The sequence below is a fragment of the Perca flavescens genome, chromosome 15 (assembly GCF_004354835.1).
Source record: "Perca flavescens isolate YP-PL-M2 chromosome 15, PFLA_1.0, whole genome shotgun sequence".
Taxonomy (NCBI): Eukaryota; Metazoa; Chordata; class Actinopteri; order Perciformes; family Percidae; genus Perca; species Perca flavescens.
In genome coordinates, this window is record NC_041345.1 from 18,530,777 (window position 1) to 18,553,502 (window position 22,726).

Here is a 22,726-nt window from a genome sequence, read left to right on the forward strand (position 1 = left end):
CAAGGCTGCAGCCCCATTTCTCTCTCCCTTGTGATCTCTGTGTGTGTGTGTGTGTGTGTGTGTGTGTGTGTGTGTGTGTGTGTGTGTGTGTGTGTGTGTGTGTGTGTGTGTGTGTGTGTGTGTGTGTGTGTGTGTGTGTGTGTGTGTGTGTGTGTGTGTGTGTGTGGTGTGGGTGGGTGGGTGGGTGGGTGGGTGGGTGTGTGGGTGTGTGTGTGTGTGTGGGGTGGGTGGGTGTGTGGGTGTGTGGGTGGGGAGCAGTAAGGGGTTCTTGGCACAGCTCAACAGTCTTGTGATGGGCGATCAGGAGTTTGTTCTCAGGGGATTCAGAAACAGGTACCTTCTTCCTCCCTAGGCACTATATTTCTTTGGCAGGAAATATGTTTTTACATACCCAAATTTTAAGAAATAAAAGATATCTGTATATTTCAAATATTTTTTGTCCTATTCCTCTAAATAATGGTTTAAGGCCTGGTTATAAATATTTCTGCAGAGGTTGTTTTTCCATTGCTCACTGACTTCATACAGCAGAAACAGAAGGGGATTCACTGTGTTTATGACAGCAGTGTTAGTTAAATATTAATATGCCAGTGCCTGGCTGTAAGTACGTGGGATTAATGGATGCATCATCCTGTCACTTTTTCACACCTGCATGTGAAGGTCGCTACTATGCGACAGAGCCATTTAGTAAAAACAGCTCTTTACCCCCACTCAGACAATGTATATTAATTGTCTCACTTTTTTTTGATTTCCCTTCTACCTCAGACAGTTGCTCATGTGTAAAAGGCAAACAGACGCACATTCACTAGTGTTTGTATGTGTAAAAATATGTATACAAGTACATGTGTTATCACATATCAGTGTATAGCATAAATCCACTGCCCCTTAAACTACCTATAAATTACTCCTTGACACTTACTTACAGATGGCTTGCTAAACAAAGCTTGGTGGCTACTAAAAGGACGGTATGACCCAGTCTGTGAAATATAAACTGATGACAAACATATGATTGCCATTAAATGACTCTTATACAGTATGCCCAAAGGAAGAACAGTCAATGACACAAAATGGCTCCCTTTGCTCAGTCATTACTGGCAATTTGGCTAAGGTTTCCTTGGCAACACAAACTTGGTTTCTCACTGAGGACAAGGAGAGATGGTGCTGTTATAACGCAGCCGCAACAACACTTGCATCCAACAGCAACAGCCTTGATTTTTATTTTCTCATTCAATTCTCTCCTCATTATCAGCAGGCGTGATTATAGTAATGCAGTGCAAAGGACCTCTAAGATGAGAACCACAGATCAAAAATCTTTTGGAGCTTTACACTGAAATAGAGGGCAGGAAAGGGGTTGTATTCAAATGATTTGTCTTGCCTTTTTTTACATCAACGGACTATTTTCTGTAACAAGGCACTCTGAGGATTTTAAAACAAGTTAAAAGGCCCTGAAATGAACCTTTTTTGTATTCTCATGCTGAGCGTTTCCTGAACAGAGATTAATAAAGAGGATAATGTGATTTGGCACTAATCTTATCTTTACATCTCACTTCATTTTTTTGGCCAGTGTCAGTGCTGTTTTTATGTAACCGTGCAGCCTCAGACACTAACTGCCAGGATGTCATTGAGGAAATTGTCCTAAGACTGGTTCAATGGCTCAGAATATTTTCTATGCTGAGATGAAGAGGGACCAGAGGTGCATCAGTGTCATCTGATGTTCTACTCCATATAAAAGATATAAAGACATGATATTTCTGATATTAGTCCAAAGTGCAAACTAGACTATAGAAGATGCTCGTAGCTGTCCAAGGAAAACATCTTTATCCATTTTTGGTGATTTTGAATTTGTCACATAAACCAAAGGATTGAGTGTACCTTTATGGGTTGAGAAAATTCTCCTACATCGTAAGCTGAAAAAGCAATTTAAAAAGCCGTTGGATTTCCCTAAAATGCATTGTCACACAACTAGAAACGGGGCTGATTTTCTTAACTTGTGAAAAGTTGACATTTTGGACATACATGGTTTTTATTGGACATTAATTGTGCAATTTACAGTCTGATGTAATATGTGTCATTTCTGTGTGTGTGTGTGTGTGTGTGTGTGTGTGTGTGTGTGTGTGTGTGTGTGTGTTTATACAGATAAAGAAAGAAGATTTTTTTTTTTTATTGATGTCACATGAGAACAAGAAATGTGCTAGATTAAAAATATATCTAGTCTAATCACACATGCATAGGCCTTCTCATGCATGTGCCTGCCTTCCTGCCTTTCTTTTGTGCATATTAAATGTTGGGTTTAGTAAGTAAGCAAATCAAGATTTCATCATTAATTTAATTTAAACCTGTCCAGCAGTCTGGCAGCTCCACTATGCCATTACAAATGGATGTAAATGCACATGTTTTGTGTTGCTTTATTCTCTGGTATCAGATAAGACGTGCTCTTTACTTGGTCAGGCATAAATGACCTTTATGGATGCCGTTCAGTTCAAGTCCTCAGGTCAGCCTCCATTTAAAACAAGCCACTGCTTATCAGTAACCTATTACTTCTTGCTCTGGCTGCCTTAGCAAACATTGGCAGAGGCATTTGCCACAACTATGTACACACTTTCAAATAAAGCGAACACAAACACAGATATCCGAAACATCCACTGCAGCACACAGTCTCACAGCACGTTGTCTTTAATAAAAGTTATCTTGGACAATGTAGGACGTTTTGTTTTCAGCTGGCACGGTTATAAGGAGCTGTGTTTATGTAATTTGCAATAGAATGTCATCCAACTCTCCGTTCCTAACAAAACAGATACCACTGCTAAATGTTTTTTATTCCTGTGGAATTTTAGACAGGTTGTCTTGAGTAAGGGAACCAAAAGAAATGACGTGTCATTTGAGCTACAATGGCGACTTTCTCCTGAGGTGTGTGTGTGTGTGTGTGTGTGTGTGTGTGTGTGTGTGTGTGTGTGTGTGTGTGTGTGTGTGTGTGTGTGTGTGTGTGTGTGTGTGTGTGTGTGTGTGTGTGTGTGTGTGTGTGTGTGTGTGTGTGTGTGTGTGTGTGTGTGTGTGTGCGCATCTGTGTGTGGGTGTCTATTCTCCCTAGGCCAGTCGGGGTAATGTGATTGTGTTTAATGCGCTCTTTACATACCCTTGAGCAAAACACATCCACGCTGTTATTGACTGGCTTGTCTGGGACAATAAATAATGCAAATCGAATTTACCTATCATAGAAAATACGTGTGGAATGGGAATTCTTAGGTGCCTTTCTGTTCAGCTGAGTTTTCATTCTGGTCTTGGTGTTGCCTTGAATAACCATGTTCAGTTAACTTTGAATCATTGTCAGTAGTATTTGCAGTAGAATAAATCACAAGTCATGTCCTGAAATTTATATTTTTTCACAAAATCATAACTGTTTATTAACCCAGCCCCTCTTCCTTCAGGTGGTGTGGGTATTGCAGCCACTCAGCTGTGCAAGACAGTGAAGGATGTGACTGTGTTCGGCACAGCATCCGCCAGCAAGCACGAGACCATCAGTGAGGGTGGAGTCACGCATCCCATTGACTATCGCACCAAGGACTATGTGGAGGAAGTCCGCAAGATCAGTCCGAAAGGTGAGAAACTTCAGACAAAGTACTCTAAATTTGGAGTTTGTGTGTGCAGCGATTGGAAATAATTTACCAGTGTCACCTGTCTGTAATCAAGGTTTACATCAAAATGCATTGTTTTCACGGAAATTGTTTCATAAAGCACATCAATATATTCCCACTGGCACAAAGCAATACTATGTGATTGCATGTTGTGAGATGATATATTTTCATACATATTTCTGGTGACACAATTCTCAGCAGAGCTGGCTGCCACGTACACTAGACTGACAGCTTAGGGAGTCATTTTTCCTACCGAGCAAACTCATTTCACTAAACAGCGACTGTTTGGATTCTCATTGCTATCAATAATGCATCCACAGAGTTTTATGGAGATTCGGCCCTGGACTTGCTGAGAAAAACGCTGCTTTTCAGCAAAATGAAACAACATCCAGTTCCTGTTTTTTTTTTTTTTTTTTTTTTCTTTTCTTTCGCCTACTGCTGTGTTCCTAGCAGGATGGAGACTGTTATTATGCTCATTTCATAGTCCCCTCTCCAACCCTGTCTGTGTTCTTTGGAGCATGGAGCGAGACAGACAGACATTACAGAGACAGATAGGAAGAGAGCGAGAACTGACACTTTAGACAGAATGTATCTAATTAGAAGCATGGATCAATGTGCAGCCTCCCACAGTCAATAGAACCAGGGTTTAACGCAGCAAGGAGGGGTAGCCCAATTTGAGGAGTCCCCTCTGGCACAAAGCAACATCATTAAAGCCGGGCCTTCATGGCCAGACATTAATAAGCCACAGAGAAACCTTCATATTTAGGTTGCCATTCTTTACCATCTGTTCAGAGGTTGGTTTATTTGCTCCACCTTGGAATGGAATGGACAGCGACGGAGAGACATTTTATCCCTCTTGTCTTATCAGTGACAAGAATGAGGAAACATAAAACAAGTAGGATCTCACCTCGCTCTTCTCCTCTCCTCTCTTGGCATACGTATGGGTTCGTCTTCGTGTAAACATGGCACAACTTGGCTACACTCACTCCTCCTAGTGACCTGCGGCAGTGCTGCTGAGGAGACTTGGCAGGCTGCTTTTGCTGAATTCACACCAGTAATAACTGTCCCCTTCTTCTCTCTCCTGCAACAGGGATGGACATAATACTGGACCCTCTCGGAGGATCAGACACCCATAAGGCCTACAACCTGCTGAAGCCTATGGGGAAACTTATCACCTATGGTAAGTAGTAACCTTTGTGTAGATCAGGTATTTTCAGTGTAGAGCCAAGTTTGGAGCAGCTCTATTTGAATCCTCAGTGATACAACACAGCCCCTCCATGAGTGAACAGAGCAAGAATAGGCAAGAGTTAACGCAATTGTATTTGGTTAAAATGGTCGGTCTGGGAAAATATTTTCCAATTTTATCAGTTTTCCACACGAAATAATACGATTCAGAACCACTTTTATGAGCCATTGTCAAATAAAAATGAAGTCTCAACCTCCACAAGCAAACGTGGAAAAGACTCACGCAGAGCTTGCCCCCAAGCTGTATGTATTTCTCCAACCTTTTTTTTTAAAGTTACCAGAACTTCTTATGTAATGCCTGAATCCAAATATGTGGCAGCTCTTGTTGACAGCGCTCCACAGCATGGTAGGAAGTACAGCGGTTACCTTTTAAGTTGGCTAGCTACCTGCACAAGCTAGCAGCTGACAGAAATACCCTCGAAACTCATACTAATACTGAATATATTATGATTATCTGTAAGTTCTTTATTAAGTGGCAATTCTTTACAGCTCACTTATTATTTTAAAATATTATTCCACTCTATTGCAAAATATTCGGAAAAGCAGCTGCAAATTCCGTCATTTTAGACTGCTTGGTTTTAATAAAAACTACACAAAATCCTGTAGTGTAACTGTTAAGCAAATTAATACAGTACATGAAATAGTCATGGGTTTCCACATGCACAGAATAAAGCTGTTTCCTGGTGGGCAGTGTGACCTCTCTGTAGAAGTCCATGTCCTCAGTGTGCTGTATGTCGTCTGTGGGAAGGCCTTTACGATGGCTCTGTGGCGATGCCAATCTGGAACCAGCATGCATGCAACAGTGGGCGGGGTCGGCATCCATGAAGAACAGGGCCTTGCCTTTGCATGCTGCACAAAAACCCACTACTCAGCATGGTGCCCCCCCAACCCCCCCAGGTCCGCCCCACCCTTTTTGCTGGTTGCTTCTCTTCCAGCTTATCAGAAGTATGCATGGCGGAACAATGGGCGTTCTATCCACACGAAACCTGGAATGTGTCTGAATGTAGCAGGCTGGGTCCCTCTCTTCTCTCAGAGCATGCTTTGTGTTTCCTGTTTCCCCCGAGAGAGACACAGAGAGCATAGGAGCCAATGTGAACACAAAAAGAAGGAATAGGAGGCGGATGTGGCGACAGAGGTGAGAGACAAAGTGCTAAAGAGGTTTTCCGGGTGGAAGGTGTAGGTGAGAGTGTGAGAGAGGCGGAGCAAAGATATAAACCAGAACTAACCAGTAGAGGTACCTGACAGGACTTAATGTGGATTTGACATGCTGCGTAAAGATGAATTAGTCTCTTATTTTTATCCATTAGTGTTTGGCCCATAACATGTCATAACATTGGAAAAAATGAAAAGATGAAATATCACCAAAGCCCAAGATGATGTCTTCAGATTGCTTGTTTTTCTCAACCAACAGTCAAAAATCCAAAGACATTTAATTTACAATGACATAAAACAGTGAATGTCTGGCATCATTCTTTGATAAATGACTTAAAAGATTGATGTATTGACAACATTTATTTAGTTATTTTCTGTCAATTAAGTAACCAAGTGATGTTAAAAGAGAAAAGTTGATGATCAGGTGAGGGAAAAGTGGGAGTAAGGGGCAGATAACGTGATAAAAAATGAACCAGACTTTTAAACATTTCATCATCAGTAAATCAATTATACACAAGGATTTAGAAATGTACCTGAGGATGAGGAGTGGGACAAAATCTGAATTAATATTAAAACTGTCACATGATGGGTGCGCTTCATTCAGTTCAAGATTATGCATGTTTCTATTGGACTCCCCCCAGATTGTTTATAAATGGTATGAAAGACACACTAAATTGTTGGAAATGTAAGACGGAGGACGGCCAATTACTTCTTGTCCTATGGTCCTGTGATCAGGTCCAGGAATTTTGGACTGGGATACATGATAACCTATGTCCGATTGCAGGGACCCAGGTTCCATTCAGCCCAAGATTATTTGTTCTGGGAGATGGGTCAATCCTAAACGGGATGGATACGCACATAGCCAGACGGAGGAATGAAGGGGTGCTTCACATGTTGCGAAAATGTTTTGTATGTAAAGAAATGTACCTGAGAAAATAAAACACACATAGACACACGGTCTTTCTTAGATTTTCTCTCCCACAGAGTAAAGATTGAGTTTCTTTTTCTTCTTTCAGGTACATCCAACATGCTCGCCGGCCAGAAGAAGAACCTGCTCGCCGTGGCCAAGAACTGGTACCATCAGTTCTCCATCCACACGCTCAGCCTGATCCAGGGGAACAAGTCGGTGTGCGGCTTCCATCTGGGCTACCTGGACGGGGAGATGGAGCTCATCACCCAGGCCATGAACACCATCCTGGATCTCTACAAGGAAGGCAAGGTCAAGCCCCGCATCGACTCCACTTGGCATCTTGAGCAGGTTTGTGTCTAACTTTGGTTCCCCATCCCTTTACACCTGGAATTCATCTCTAAACAAATTACTTGTACCAAGATATTATCCTTAACATCCACCCTAGTTACAACGGATGCAGCTAGTTTTCCAGACCTGTATGTGACTATTTGAAATGTTGTTTTGTCCTCTTAGGTTGAATCCACACTCAAATATGTATTTCGATTAAATGTCCTTTGTATGTAGGTTTCAGATCCATTCATGCCTGGTTGTTAGTGTGACTAAATGCATCACTGTGCACCACATAGCATGCTTGCATTTACACCTGAACTACGTCATATTTTACGCCATGTGCTTACAACCCAGTCACCCAGAATTCATGTTAATGCCAGCTATGGGTTTATGTGTGCGTGGGTTTTGCAGTGGGATCTGCAGGAGTTGGGTGTGGCTCTCAGATTCAATAAAGCTCAGGAATAAACAGGCAAAGTTTGTCCACAAAGAAGCACTGTGTCTCCTCAAGCATAACTCAGTCAGCCAGACAGAGTCAGATTGTTGCTGACAAAATGAACACTGCTAACAGATATGAATAGAGAGTGTGAAAAACACAGAGAGAAAGAGGGAGTCAGAGGCTAACATCTTCTGTTGTCAGAGTCGGAGCTGGTCAGTATTTTGGCCTGTGTTACTGCGGCCAGAGAGAAACACCCGCTGTCTTTCTCCGCCATCTGACGCTCTTTCTCTGCCTCTCCATCTGTCTGCTCTTTATATCAAACTCTTTCTCTCTGTCTTTAGGTTATTGATTCCCTCTCTGTCTCTCTCCATCTCGCTCCATCTTGCTGTATTCTCTCCTTCTCCCTCCTCACAGTGTATCCTTTTTGCTTTTTCTCTCTTGTTGCTATGGTGACATCCTTTAGTCAGTGTGTGCGTCTGTCTTAGGGAGGGGCCCTGATGTATGAGAAAGAGACATGGAAGGAGCGTGGAAAAAGGAGGAAGGAGGAGAGAAGAAGGTATATTTCAGTCTGGCTTAAGGCGATTGCGTGTGGAAAGTTTCCAGTGTATATGCATCAAAGACAAAAAGCTGTTAGGTGATAGTTAATCAGATAAGTGATTGATTATTACAAGCGGAGTACAGATGGCACATCCTGACCCAATCCATCACAGCCCTTCCTCCATCCTCCGCCCCCCCTTCGTTTTTGCTCCAATAATCAATAAAAAAGCTTGGACGATATTTAGAAATTAGCGGTATCCCTCCTTCCTGTGGTTTATCGTGGTTCATTATCTACATGTTCACTGATACCCAGGAGAATAATGGATCATGTCTGCAGCCGCAAATAGCACCCTCTTGTCCGAGATGCCTGGGAGCCAGAGAGGTCGACAGATTGACAGATCTGCGACAGTGAAGAGTGGAAGTGGGCGGAGTCGTCAAAAGAGCCTCAGTCGCTCTCACTGTGACTTTCATTCACATTGAAGATGATTCTTATAATTCCCGGACTGCCCCCACCCTCCCTTTCAGTTTCGGCAAGGCGTGTTTCTCATCTGAAGGACACCAGTTGCTCCCTTTGGTTCCCTCCTCCCCTTCACTTCGTACTCCCACACTCCCCCTCTTTACCATGTGTCTGAGTCCTCAGGGCCACGTTTCAGCCAGGCTTTACGTTGCTAGGAGATGGCGCAGTTGCCGTGGCATTGGTCGTTAGGTGGTCTGCCTGGCTCGCACGAAGAGGGGGATTGGAGGAAGGAGGGAGGGGGAAGCGACAGAGACAGGAACAGACAGTGGACAGAGCTCGGTGGTCAGGAGGAGGGTGGGGTTGGTCTGGCGGGGATTCTCCTCTCCTCGTTATGTTTTACAGTCAGTTGGACCAAGTTAGTCGATCCATCATGGGATGGGGCTGATAGCTGTCAACACAAGAGTGTCTGTCCCCAAAAGCAAGATGATTGGTCAACTCTATTAATTCCAGCGTTTATGTCACAGACCAAACATGTTATAGTTCTACAGACTAAAAAAAACATACTAAAGACCATTTTGATGTATAAAGCTCTTCCATTATCAGATTAGCCACCTCTAAAGTTAACACCGTTTTAACCTAAGGCTGTGTCCTGGGGTTTAACCTGTGATGAACAAGCACTGCTAAAGGATAGGTTCACATTTTTCTAAGTCTATCTTTAAACAACACTCACGTTCTTAAATTTTGCTAAAACATACGTGATCTGATCTACACAAATCGTTTAACCTCTTAAAATTCTGACGGCCTGTACACAACTGCTATGTTTGAGTGGTTATGCATGCAACATATCTCTAGAAAGCTAAGATTCTTGTGATTCGATTGATGTAAACCATTTCAAGATACAATCACATTAGCAGGTCACCTCAACAAGCACACGGTTGCAAAATTGAGGTAACTCACCTATGAGGCCACATAGTAATCCACCAATTGAATAACATTCTGACAAAAACAGTCTTGTTACATAGGCAAAGGACCAGACGAACCAATCCAGTAAAATATCTAGTCCAAAACACATTATTACATCAATAAATACCCACAGACTGCTGTTGCATCATTTTAAATTAGACAACAGACTCCATGTACTCCAAATGGTTCAAGAACAGATTACAATCAACTTCTGGGCATGCCTTGGATTGGCGTTTTCAGTTAATTTATCAGGAATGGTAAGAGGTTAAAGTTTTAGTGCAAAATTCCCTCTTTATTTGTTTAAAATTGAGATATCTGACAGCAGCAGTTTATTGATTGATTCATCTGCACTAGCTCACAACTTCATTTTACAGAAATGATTATATAAGAATTCACATCAGACCCATCATTAAACGCCAACACCTGTTAGAATTGACATCCAAACTAGACCAGGATTGAACCAAGGTCTCAGATCCAACTCCATCATTCACACTCCAGGAAATCTGCCTCACGCCCCCTCCTTTCTGTCCTTAACTTTAAATGCACAATGATCAACACATTTTAATGTAGAGATGATATCATTTTCTGATTGAAATAAATTTGTTGTTCGGTGGCATTGGGATAAAATGATTACTTTCTGCTTCGTGTCTCAATTTTCTTTTTTTTCTACGCCTAATCATTATCAACATTTCATTATATTTATACTTGATAAAATCTGATATTGAAAGTATTTCTTTGCAGTACATATTCCACTCATTTATTTGGTTATCCTTCTGTTATCTCTTTTTTTCTTTGCTTTTTTGCTGCTGCAACAATTTCATTTCCCCTCAAAGATTATTACAGTCTCATCTAAACAAATGCAGTTTCTCATATAGTGCATATTAAAGTTCTATTTGAGCCTGTAAAATTTGCTTCTAGTCTGTGGTATCAAAACAGAAGATTAGAGGAACAAAATATGAGGAGGCTCATATTGCTTTGGAAATGTGTGGGTGGAGGAGAACCTGGCTACTAATAAACGTACTCTTAATAGATTTTTTTCAATGACAGGTGTATTTAAAATCTTCCTTGTCATTCTTTCACCCTTCACTCTTTAATCTCATTTTATGTAACCATCTTCCTCCTTCTATCCCTCCTGCAGGTGGGCGATGCCATGAGAAAGATGCAGGAGAGGAACAACATCGGCAAAGTGATCCTCAACACAGAGCCGATGCCCGAGGAGGAGAAGAAGGAGGAGCCCAAGAAGGAGGACAAGAAGAAGGACGACAAGAAGAAGGATGACAAGAAGAAGGACGATGGCAAGAAGGAGGAGAAGAAGGACGACAAGAAGAAAGAGGAGCCCAAGAAGGAGGAGGAGAAGAAGGAAGAGCCCAACAAGGAGGAGAAGTGAGAGGGAGGGATGGATAGTCAAGCAGAGCAGCAGGGAGTTTGTGTCCTGGGAGCAAGGGGGGGGGAGGGAGGGGGGGATGAAGAAGGAGATGGATGGGTTGGGAAGGTGGGGTGGAATGTAAGAAAGGATTGGAAGGAGTTAGAAGGGTAGATTACAAAATGATCACACCAGTGTCAGTCGTTCATCTCGTCCACCTCCCCTCCGCCTCACCCTCTCGACTCCACAATGGCAGTGATTACTCAGGCCTGGCTCCACCCACCCCCTTCCCATCCTGTATTCTTGCATTTATCTATTAAAAAAAAGAAGAAAAAAATGTCCAATCACTTGTAACACCTTGTAAGCACTGCAACCTATCTCTCTGCCTCACAAGATTGAGAAGGCAGCCGCAACACTCGAAAGATGGCGAGAGACAAGAGCCGTGGAGGATTGTGGGTATGGTCCAGGCCTGGGGCAAATTACTGTTTCCTTGACAACCGTAATCCATGCTCGCGCTCCGGCCCCACCCTCGACCCCCATGCCCCTACACACCTCAACTCCCACTGTGCTAAATTGTTCTGCTTTGACTTCCACCTGCCACCTTCTCTTCCCCCCTCACTGTGCTGAGTCTCTCTTCGCCCCCCAACCCCCAAGTCCCACACCACCACCACCGCCCCCCAACCTATCCACAGGCCGGACCCACAGACAGGCACAAAGGCAGGCAGATAAACGGAGAACCGCACCCACCCACACGTTGCTCTTCTAGTGTCCAACGCTTAGTTATGTCACTGAGGATGAGTCAGAGATGCCTGTGATTGGCTGATGCACCCCTGGAGATATTTGCATCGTGGTTTTGATCATGATGTTTGATTGCTCAGACAATGGTGTTAGTGCTAGAAGGCCTAACATTGGTTATCATATATATATATATATATATATATATATATATATATATATATATATATATATGGCCTTAGCTTCAATATTTCTTGTATAATTCAGTGTAGAATGAGACCGCTCCATAATGCATGCGTTCCAATCCAATTTCAGTGAAGTTAATGTAGTGACTACTGTTTTGCACTTGCCTGAATATGAATTGTCCTCATAATGAGCCTTTCTGTGCAGTGTTGAATAGCGGGGCAGAAATCATTACTCAGCTTCCTTCTCCTTAGTTACAGATTTTTCTAACTGACCAACTGTTGGCAAGAAGTTCGCAGTGCCAATTAAGAGAGAATTTGTTTCTGTTAAACAAGCCACAAATACACACACATACACACTCTGAATGTGATGAAAGAAACACTGTCATGCTGAGACAGTGAAGCGTCTGAAATGAGCCAGTTAAGAAGGTGACTATCAGTCCTTTTTCCTTCAGGATCAGGCTTTCTTCCTCCCTGATCCCCCTCCAAGCATTCCATGGCATTCTGCTGCTTTCACAGCAGCCGCTCGCCTGTCGATCACCCTGACCTGTGAGAGGAGAATTCAATTTAAGTTGGTGTCCATACTTTGCCCCCCCCACCCCCTGCTTGTCTCTACTCTACTCCCTCCTCTTTCCATTTCCCTTTCTATGGTCGGCATAGCAACAGGCGTCAGGCTCGTCAGAGGAGGCACTGTGGTCTGTTTCTCTGACTCCCTCTTCCTGTGTCTCTCTTTTCTGCCTCCCTAACTCTATATTTGCCAACAGTCGGTGCTGTCGACCAGTATTCCAACAGGTGTAAAATGTATTAAGGATTTCAGATGATAAAGATGAAGAGGTGGAGCAGTTCTCTAGGTTGTTAATATTGCACTCCCAACCAGTGAAATTTAAACCGAGTATTGACAATGTGTGCAATTAGCAGTGTGCTGGCAAAAACAGCGCACCGCTCCCCCTAATGGCCAGTATGAATTTTGTCTCACTGGTGTAATGTCATTGGAGTAAATCCTTAAGCATAAATCCCACTGGGTGGACTCTAAATCTTTCATGTAGGAGGATATCAACTTTGAAACTTTTATCTACCTGGCTGCCTGCCTGCCTGCCTGTCTGTCTGTCTGTGAGCCCGGCCTCAGCGTTGAGACTCAGGTGGTGACTAGTGACTTTGTAAAAAACACAAAACAAAATGTTTGGAGAAAAAAAAAATGAAAAAAAGTTGTTGTGTTAGCATGAGTGGCCTCCCTCATGTGCTGTGTGTGGTGTGCCATTGTGTGTGAAGATGTGTGTGTGTCCTCAGGTCATTTGTCAGGTTTTAAAAGCACCCACCCTACCCATGCCACATTAACCCCTCACACTACTCTGCTACAGTATTATGTAGCTACAACCCTCCCCTCTTACTCTATCTCTCCCTCCTGTCTGATAAGAGGCCTGTGTTATGAGGACAGTTGGTATTAGTATTTTTGCACTCTGCTCGCTGATCTTATTGCACTTACAGGCATGGCAGTCGCACTCTAGTCCCACGCAGACTTTGATTCTGCTCCAGGTTTGCAGTCTGTTTCCCATCATCCATTCCCAGTGTATCTGCTGAAGCTCACTGAAAACACAGGTGGCACACACACGCAGGCACATACACACACACACACACACACACACACACACACACACACACACACACACACACACACACACACACTCATGTAAAGGTCCCCTCATTTTCAGCTTGCCAGTCCCTGCCCAGGCCAACTTCTCCTGGGTGGCAGCTAAAATCAAAGCATTCATCCATCCTTGACTGTGTGAAGTAAAATGTGGAGCAGGGCGGAGTGAACTGGGCTGGAGTACGACCGCTACGCTGGTGTGGGGAGTGACTGTGTCCTGTCAGCCTCTGGTTAGTGTTCTGTTCTAATCTGCTGGGCTCCCTTTGTGAACCTGTGGACGGTGCTTCTGTTCCGAGTGCCATGTGAGAAACAAGCGCTTCAGTAAAAACAAAAAAAAGAGGATGTTTTACTTAATGTTATTTTAATTTACCTTTATATTTCCGTTTCTTTGTCTGTTTTGTTATCCAAGGGTTTAAAGTTCAAAGTTCATACTTTTTTTGTGGGGACCTGCCAACCTGCACTCCTTTTTAAATGTCATGAAGTCTTTCTGTTGGTCTGAACCATGTGTGCCAAATTGTATGTATATTCCTCTGTCAGTGCTTTGAATATTAACAGTGCATAAAAAATATGAAGACAGTTCTGTTTTTGGATGCATTTCCATCAATCTTGAAGAATAGTTAAAATATAAGAGTTTTCATAGTGTGTCAGATTTGTATCCCAAAATGCTTATGGGTGCTGACAGAAATTTTGCTGCAGTTTACAAAAGGTTTAACAGAATTTTTTGATTGGTTTCAGTCTTGCTCAAGTGTAGGCCTGCACTGTGCCTCTCTCCTTGCACACAGCTTACCTCAATCCGAGGCACCTCCCTCCATATTCATACCCTTCTCACTGTGTTTTACCAGCTTTCACATCATGTCGACCACAACAGGTTGAAGTGTTTACAACCATACTATTAGTATCACAGTGAAAAGGGACTGGACATGGTGCATTTAAGGTTCAATACTCCACCAAAAGACATAGATTCGCAGAAATCTGCAAATTTCCTCCAAATCTATAGTTCCACCGTATTCCTCTCTATGGATTTCTATTTCTTTCAGTTTATTTCCAAATGGCTTGTATAGCAAGTGAGGGAGCAGATGTTTTCACACAGCTGTGCAGGGATGCCAATACTGTAACACAGCTGCACAAAACCCCAGCTTATTGGCTGATCATAGCTCAGCTCTGGCCTACCCCAGACACAACATTTCCGCTTTACTGCTGATCTCAGTTCACTCAAGGGTTATAAGAGACGTTCCTCTTTTCCTGCGTGCATCTGCAGAGCCTCTTGGCCGGTGCAACAGTGGCGGCCCAAAATTCTGCTCCATATCGCCCCCCTTCTCCCTCCATACGCATTTATAGCAAATAAAACATTAGTTTAACATCTGGAATTTGAAGTTGCATGCAGTTATTGGCATGTGGAAAACCGATTATGATCTCTTTCTTTCTTTCTTTCACATTTTCCCCTTGGTTCTTTTGAGTTTAGATGCCTTTGAGATGAACTCAATCAGTTGGGCGGTTGGCCTGCTGCCTGAGCACACTTCCACCATGGTGAAGCTGCAGTGTAATGTCATCTTGAAATGGTTTCCCAGTCATTCCAGACACGTATGCAAGAGTACTTAGCAACTCAGAGATGCACAGGAGAAAAACAGTGTTTCAAAGTAAAAATAAACAAAGTGGTAATTTTCTGAGTAGTTTTAGATTTGATATTACTAATTAACACTCGTAGTTTTGGGTTTGAGAAATTCACTAAGACAATGAGTGTAGTATTTCCAATAGCTACTCTTCTGTCTGTCTTGGCTTGTATAGCTGAAGTCTCTCACAGGCACCCACCGTTCAGCTTTGAGGTGAATTTCTTTGTTTTATATGGTTTCTCAGGTCATTCCAAACAGCCGTTTACTTCATGTAAGAAGCCAACCTAATTTTGCGTTTCCTAACACAGACACACACAACGTCCGTCTGTTTCACCGAGTTCACTGCACAAACCATCTGTCACACCATCCATGTTCGATGTAAGCTTTAGTATTCCGAGTCAAAAGGTGATGCTCTGTCAGTGGGTTATTTCCAAATTCAGAGCAACTGTGTTCACTCATCCACACCGAGAACCCAAAAAACAACCACATCTGCCTGCAGCTATTGTTTCATTAGCAGTCATTTTTTACATCACGTCAACATTGCAGAGATGCTATGGAAGTACAACCTGGCTGGGTTTGTCATGTACAGTACTAGGATGCATGTGTATTCGAGAGAACTAGAAAGTAAGGCATGTGTTTGTGTACAGCTCACCGTCTCTTTCCACGATAGTGTAGTCGTCGTGTAGTGGTGTGGTGTGAAGAAGGAGAATGCCCTTCCAGTTGTATCACGTTGCCAAATGAAGCCAATCCACCGCCCCCTGACTCCCTGTCCTCACCCTCAGCATGGGCACTGTCATGGCCAGCTGGTTCATTCATGATACACCTTAACCTATCTCTGGGAATGTTTCAGAAACTCACTTCACATCCATCCCCACTACACACCACCTGTTGGAATTCAGTCACCGCTGGCCATTTTCTACAAGGCATACCCAACAGGTTGATTAGTTCTCCTCTACTCTGTCCTTCCTTGTGTTGTTGTTTTTTTTCCTGGTTGCAAACACTCTTCTCGGCTTTGTTTTTTTAAACCCTTTGAATTGATGCTGCTTCTGTGCTTGACTCTGGGTTTACTGCGTGGTGCCATGTTGTCAACATGGCCTCTAGAGCTTGTAACGCTTCAGTGTGTAATGTTACCATATGCCTTACATGTTTTCCAGGACTAATAAAAAAAGCATAACAAAAAGTCAGGAGATGTCCTTTTTTATTTCTGTGCCCATTTTGAAAAAAACTGAAGAGAAGCAAACTGATTTAAAAATATATATAATTTTACTCCTCAATATTCTACAAATATCTTGCTGTATTTAAACTACAATAAATGATCCTTGAAACTACACAGGACGATACAAAATGGATATCTATACAGTGCCATGTACACTACAGAATAGTATGCATTTTCTTTTACAAAATAAAGCTGAGACAGTAAGAACATGTTGTGAAATGATATGTGAAATAACGAAGATAATAGTGGTTGGTCACATTTTTCTTGTTCTCTTAGTTTGAAAAAGTCTAACTCCAATCATCTATCTTAAAGTAAGCAACAGTGAGGCAGGTTATAACATTCAAAAAATCGAAAATGGCTGCAATGAGCCATAATTATATGAAAAATATTTCAATCTCTATATACATTATCAGACACCATGACCTTGAACTCATGAACTCCCCACACAAATACAGTGCAAATGACTTTTTAAACTACATAAGAACTTCTCCTCACATTGCTTTTAATCTTAAGACTTGACTGGTAGCTCCTCGATCCCCTTGGAGGTCAAGACCTCGGACAAGCGAGTCAAGTAAGTGGAATCTGGGTAACCGTTCCTGAGAGAGACAAAAAGGATCAGTGTTCAGGTCAGACACATGGACTAGTGTGGCCTTTAACTCTACGGCTCTGTTCCCACTGGCCTCACTCACCCTGATTTGCCTCCATGTAGGGTGGTCTTGTGTGGGATGCAGTCCCAGGTGACATTGGCCCCTGTGTTTTTGCCCGTCACTGTGAAAGTGAGTCCCTGCTTGAATGCTTTTTCCAGTCTGGGCACTAGCTTCTTTGTCTTCTCGCAGTCTGGAAGATAAGCTTCAAACACCCCTCCTTGGAATGGCTTGCCTGGAGAAGGGTGATCCTCCTGGTAAGCCAGAAAGCAAAGACCACTGTCATAAAAACAGTCTTTAGATATTAAAACGTGACCTAAAAGCAATATAAAAGCTCTATGTGATATCTTAGCACACACCATTCATAAGAAACTTGTACAGTACAGTAACTTTCTACGCACAATGTCACTATGTATTTTCCAGTACTCTATAAATTATAATAGTTAAGCTAAATGCTTGTTGAAATCATATTGGAGTCAACTACAACACAATAAAGTTTATCTGTGTATAGCTTCTCTGTAATAAAGGCCTTACAAAGGATAATAACATTTCCTGTAAAGTGACATCAGAAAAGTATATTAAGGAAACTGGTGTAGAATAAACAATACAATGTGTGAAATATATCAGATACAACAGTTATCAGTAAGAATATGTAAAAAAATAAATAAAATAAGCTCACCCCTTGGATACCATCAGGAATGCAGTAAGTGATCTTGATTGCCGAGTCTTTTTTGTGACCTGGTATGCTGATGTGTAGTTTAGAGTAGCTCATTTTGCCCTGGATGCCCCATGCTGTCGGCTCTTTCTCATGACAAACTCTGCAGTGGACATGTACAGTGTCCAGGCACTTTGAGCACATGGTAGCCCCACACTTAGTTTCCATCAACATCTCACTCTCCCCACACACACAGATGCACCCAAGACCTCCCAGACCTGATCTTGATTCCTCCGGTGGGTCCTGGATTTCCGTTTGTCTTTGCTGCATACTGCCCTTTTGGGTAGAATGTACAGTTCTCTCTTTCTTATGAAGGGCCATGTCTTTATCAGTAGAGGTTGTTGTCGTTGTTGACCCGACATCATTCACAATTTGCGTACTCCTATCGTTTCCTGCTTTAGAGTGGCTGACAAATGTCTCAGTCTTCTGTCCATCCATCTCCACTGTACCTCTGATTTTCACCTTCTCTTTAATGACAGGGTCTTTCCTCACTAAAGGTTGGCTAACAGATCCATTCACAAGCTCTGTCTCACAAAACTCACTTCTCTGGTTTGTTATCCTTTCCTGATAACTATCAATCCCATCAGTTTTGCTTGTTTGGCTCTCTAGCATCACCCGAGGATTACTGGAACAGTGCAGAATAGTACTCTGGTCCTCATTCATTTGTAAAAATGTGGATGGATTCCATTGTGAGGTAGAAGGGCCAGAGAAGTCCTTGTGTTCAGGTATTTGGGCCGAATCTCCAGAAAATACCTCCCGCAGTGAAGCACCTACCTGAGAACACAACTCCTTTGGACCGAGAATATATATTCTCTTCTTTAAAATGTGCATGGTAAGCTTCCTGAACCGGCTACGTACCTCAGCACAACAAGCCTGTAAAGTTTCATCTGCTGTGTCATTAATACCCAGCTCCGACAAGTGCAGCTCCTGCACAGAGAAGTCTACACTAACTGAATCAACCAGCTTCTGTAAACCTAGCCGACATGAACTCACGTTGGATGAGTTTGCCCCTCTGAAGGTGACAGTCACATCACCACTACCCTCTGAGCGGCTCTCTTTCATCTGGACATCAGAAGTCAGGTCGTCCACTCGGCTGCTGTAGGCTTCTTTTATGTGCTTCCACATCACAATGGAAACTGTAATCTCCTCATTATAGACGTCCCGCTTGTCCCTACCAGTTTGGTTACTGAAGCTAGAGGACCTGGCCCTGGCTCTGACTGTGGACTTGCTGGAGTCGTCTTGACTCTTCTGACTCATAACTTGAGCCTTCTGCAGAGGCGTTCCTGAGAAACTACTGGCTCGCTTCAAGGTGGATCCAGACCCAGGAGGTGGAAGTGGGCTACATCCTGACAAACTGGACTGAGCTGTGCTAAGGGGGGATGTTAAACTCTTGGGTCGAGTATCAATTAAATGTGAGTTGGAGGAGGTTTTATTTTGCATAGAAGCAACTGAAGGCAAAGCATCTCCACTCTTAAACAATATGTCCCCTCCAGTGTTTTGGGATAATGCTTTGGAGACGCTTTCATCAGCAATCCCTGCTGTTTCTGACAATACATCACGCCCTAACATTGGCCCAAGGCATGTTTGTCTACTGGGAGAGGAGAGCCCTCGTAAGGTGAAGTCAGTTGGTCGACTGCCTAAAGCAGGAAGCCCTAAATCCTTAAACCGAGCAGCTAGTTTATACTTTCTGGCTCCTTCAGCTCTCCTCTCATCTTCCTCTGACCTGCCCAGCAGCTGATCTATCCTGTCATCCGGAGAATCTACAGTGGAGGACATGGTGAGGGGGACACTCTTGCCATCAGCATGAGATGATAAACCCGAATCGTATGGAGGATATCTGGCTTGAAGACTGGCTACATCCTCTGTTTTACCCCTCACTTCGCTGGGGTCCAGGAGAAGAAACTGCTTGGCCTCAGACACGTCACTACTGCTCCCAATAATGTAAATATTTCGATCATCTTCATTCAGAAGAAGCTTAGGAAATCTGACACTTAAGTTCTCCATCGCCCTTCGCAGTCCGCCCCTGAGGGACAGGATACTCTTAGAGAGCTGGTCTCGACGGATCTTGTTCTCATTCTCTTGGTAAAGCCTACTTATTGCCTTTCTTGCCAACTTCAGGCCCTCTTGATCTCGACCACCCTGCCCTATTCCTGTTGCAACCTGCAAAAACAGAGTAGTCAACCCCTGAGTTGTCACATCCACCACATCAACACCATACTGACTAAGGATTTTCTGGTATTCCTTCCGGCAGTGTTTCTGAAGATACTGGAACATGTCTGCATCCACAATTAGTGTGAGGTCCTCCTCTGGTGTGGTAGGATGCCAAGGAAGCTGCACAGCTGCACCCTCTGTCTGGCCAGTATCTTCCCAGCCATAACCATAAGGTGCCAGGTCTCTATTTGAGCTGGAGTTGTTCTTATCAGAAGGTCTGCCAATGTGAATTTCCTCTTGTGGATTTCTTTGCTTATTAGGTTTCCTGCTCTGATCCTCAGACTCCAGAGTATGAGGTTTCTGTGCTATCTGAATGGACCTGGAGCCACTGGTGGAAGGTTGACCTGATTCTTTGTTTTCTGCTGATTGTGGACCTCCAGGATGGCCAAATAATTGTGCCAAAGCCGCCTGGACTTTGGAATAGGCCCCATGCAATGTGCACAATTCCTCAGTAGCATCGTAGTTTATTTGGATATCAGGGTGGCTCTTATGGAGTCTCGTCAGTGCCATTATTCCCCCAGGAAGCTGGCTGTGGTCGACAGTTGCTGATAAACTTAAAATGACCTATGATGATATAAAAAGAAAGACAACAAACACTAATGGATCTTACTGTATATTCAGTATTTGTTGACATATTTCCCAATATTCTACATTAGTATACCTTGTTTGGGTCCAGGATTTCGCGGTGCTCAGTTACAATGACTTTATACCTTTTCTCATCCACTTGCAGAATGTGCTGGCTGTGTTGAATAACTCTCTGTGCCACTGTGTGAGAGGGGTCACCAGACAGAAATCAATCTCAGTCTGTGAAGCATCCTGACTAAGCGCTTTAGCATTGGCTATTTCATTGACTTGCATGTCAACATTCCAGCTTAGTGTAAATCACTGGTGACAGCCGACAGAGTGAAATATGTTATTGATACTTGGCAAATTACGGCAATTACATTTTGGAGTCTTTAGAGTGAAAGTTAATGAAGCCTTAACTGTTCTATTGTCAGACCTTAGAGGTTATGTAGATAATATAATATTGTTAATAGCATTTTCACACCCATATGATTCTGTAATGGAACCATTTAAGTATGCAGAAAAATCCCCCTCCATACACTTCATATGCACAGACATGCACACACCCTGACCCCACTGACCTCCACTGTCCTCGAAGGTGATGAGGGCAGAGACGGGCGTTGCCTTGACAATGGTGACAGAGTTTATTTCCCCTCCTCCATTCTTGGCTCTCAGGAAGTGGATAGCTAGCTTATCTTTCAGCCTGTCATCCTCGATGTCTGTGGGCAGACCACTTACCCTCACAGTCCTGCCCGGCTCTGCCATCTGCTGGGAGAAACACAATCTCTGCTGTGTAGAAAACCTATTTTAAGAGTGATTGAAGAAAGCAGCGCAAAAAATGTCATGATTCTGCAAAAACAGTGAGCGTGAACATCAACAGGATGATAACAAAAAGTCAAAACACAACAGCTCTTTCTGAAGCTGTTCATGTAAAAATATCAGCCAAGCATTCACAGACCCCACCCTTGCAAATAGGATGGGAGACATATTTGATAATATATCACCCTCTATTGGGGGTTACTAGGACACTACATCAACATTAATGCCAAAACGTCCATTTCATGTGCTATCATTAAGACTTTAGTTGAAATTCTCAGCAAATAATTTGTCAATCTTAAATCTTGTGTCTCACTCCAATTCCTCTAAAGCTGGTTCTTTAAAACATTGACAGGCTAAGATAATGACTGATATTTGAGTATCTTAATGCCATATGAGATATTTGCTCTGTATTGTTAAAGAAAACGTGTTGCCATTTTAGTTCAAATCGTGCAATATGAAATGTAAAAATAGTAATTAACATGTGCAAAATTGTGACAGATGATGATCTTAACGCCCCTTCTTCCTCATTTCTACCAACAGTTTGCTGCTGTTGTGTTGGAAACTAATTGACAAAGAATGAACTGCTCCAAAACAGCATTTCTTTATGAACTAGATGCTGCTTTTCACACACACACAAACAAGAGATCTGGTAAAATAACCATATTATGATCTAAACTATGCTGGTCTAATTTGCAGCCACCCTGCAACATGTGCGCAAAATGTTGAGTGTTTATTGCTACAGGATGTCAGAAAATATATGTAGAAGCGAGCTGGAAAGCCACATTGCAGAGCGGGGTATCAAGGAAGTGGAAAAAAAATCAGACAAATCCGTCCATCGCACTATCGACGGATCTTCACTTTGCACCCGCCGCTGTTACTATGTCCCACAATATCTTGGATATCTTTAATATTTGTAACGATTACTGACCTTACAACTGTTTCACGGTGGTTCTCGCTGTCTTTCAAAGATCGTCGCACTTTAGACTATAAGCCATGGAGGAAAAGTGAAACTACAAACTAATGTGTGATTTGTCATGTCCGCGCGAGGGGGCGACCAAGTGCCGTCTCATTACGTAGTAGACTATAACAATATTTAACAGTAGGCTACGCCAGAGTGATAGAGAAAGACACGTGTGTGTGTGTGTGTGTGTGTGTGTGTGTGTGTGTGTGTGTGTGTGTGTGTGTGTGTGTGTGTGTGTGTGTGTGTGTGTGTGTGTGTGTGCGCGCGCGCATTTATTCAAGTACTAAGTACAATTTGGAGGCATATTTTAGGCTAGCCTACTATATACTTCTACTTCCACTACACGTCAGAAAGAAATATTGTAACCTACTTTTTACCCAACTACTTCTCTGACAGCTTATT

The 22,726-nt window shown here is 42.9% G+C and overlaps 2 protein-coding genes across 3 annotated transcripts in view; one reads left to right on the top strand and one right to left on the bottom strand.

Annotated features, from left to right (window-relative positions):
• vat1 (vesicle amine transport 1) overlaps positions 1-16,378 on the top strand; it is a 31,863-nt gene extending 15,485 nt beyond the window's left edge. Inside the window, exons 3-6 of the mRNA XM_028598657.1 lie at positions 3,423-3,593; positions 4,720-4,809; positions 7,043-7,284; positions 10,798-16,378. Of these exons, the coding sequence (XP_028454458.1) occupies positions 3,423-3,593; positions 4,720-4,809; positions 7,043-7,284; positions 10,798-11,046 (752 nt within the window). The 3' untranslated portion in view covers positions 11,047-16,378. The remainder of the gene's footprint in view (positions 1-3,422; positions 3,594-4,719; positions 4,810-7,042; positions 7,285-10,797) is intronic.
• A 5-nt stretch (positions 16,379-16,383) lies between these two features.
• Positions 16,384-22,441, bottom strand: si:busm1-163l24.3 (uncharacterized). 2 transcript variants are annotated; one of them, XM_028598656.1, is made up of 6 exons: positions 22,292-22,441; positions 21,126-21,309; positions 20,642-20,745; positions 17,734-20,544; positions 17,100-17,308; positions 16,384-17,006 (listed from the first exon to the last, which is right to left on the bottom strand). In XM_028598656.1, the coding sequence occupies exons 2-6, from the start codon at positions 21,307-21,309 to the stop codon at positions 16,919-16,921; spliced, it is 3,396 nt and encodes a 1,131-aa protein (XP_028454457.1). In that variant the 5' UTR covers positions 22,292-22,441; the 3' UTR covers positions 16,384-16,918. The 2 variants fall into 2 exon arrangements, with proteins under 2 accessions (XP_028454457.1, XP_028454456.1); XM_028598655.1 differs by having other exon boundaries at positions 21,126-21,346.
• Between the last annotated feature and the right edge of the window lie 285 nt (positions 22,442-22,726).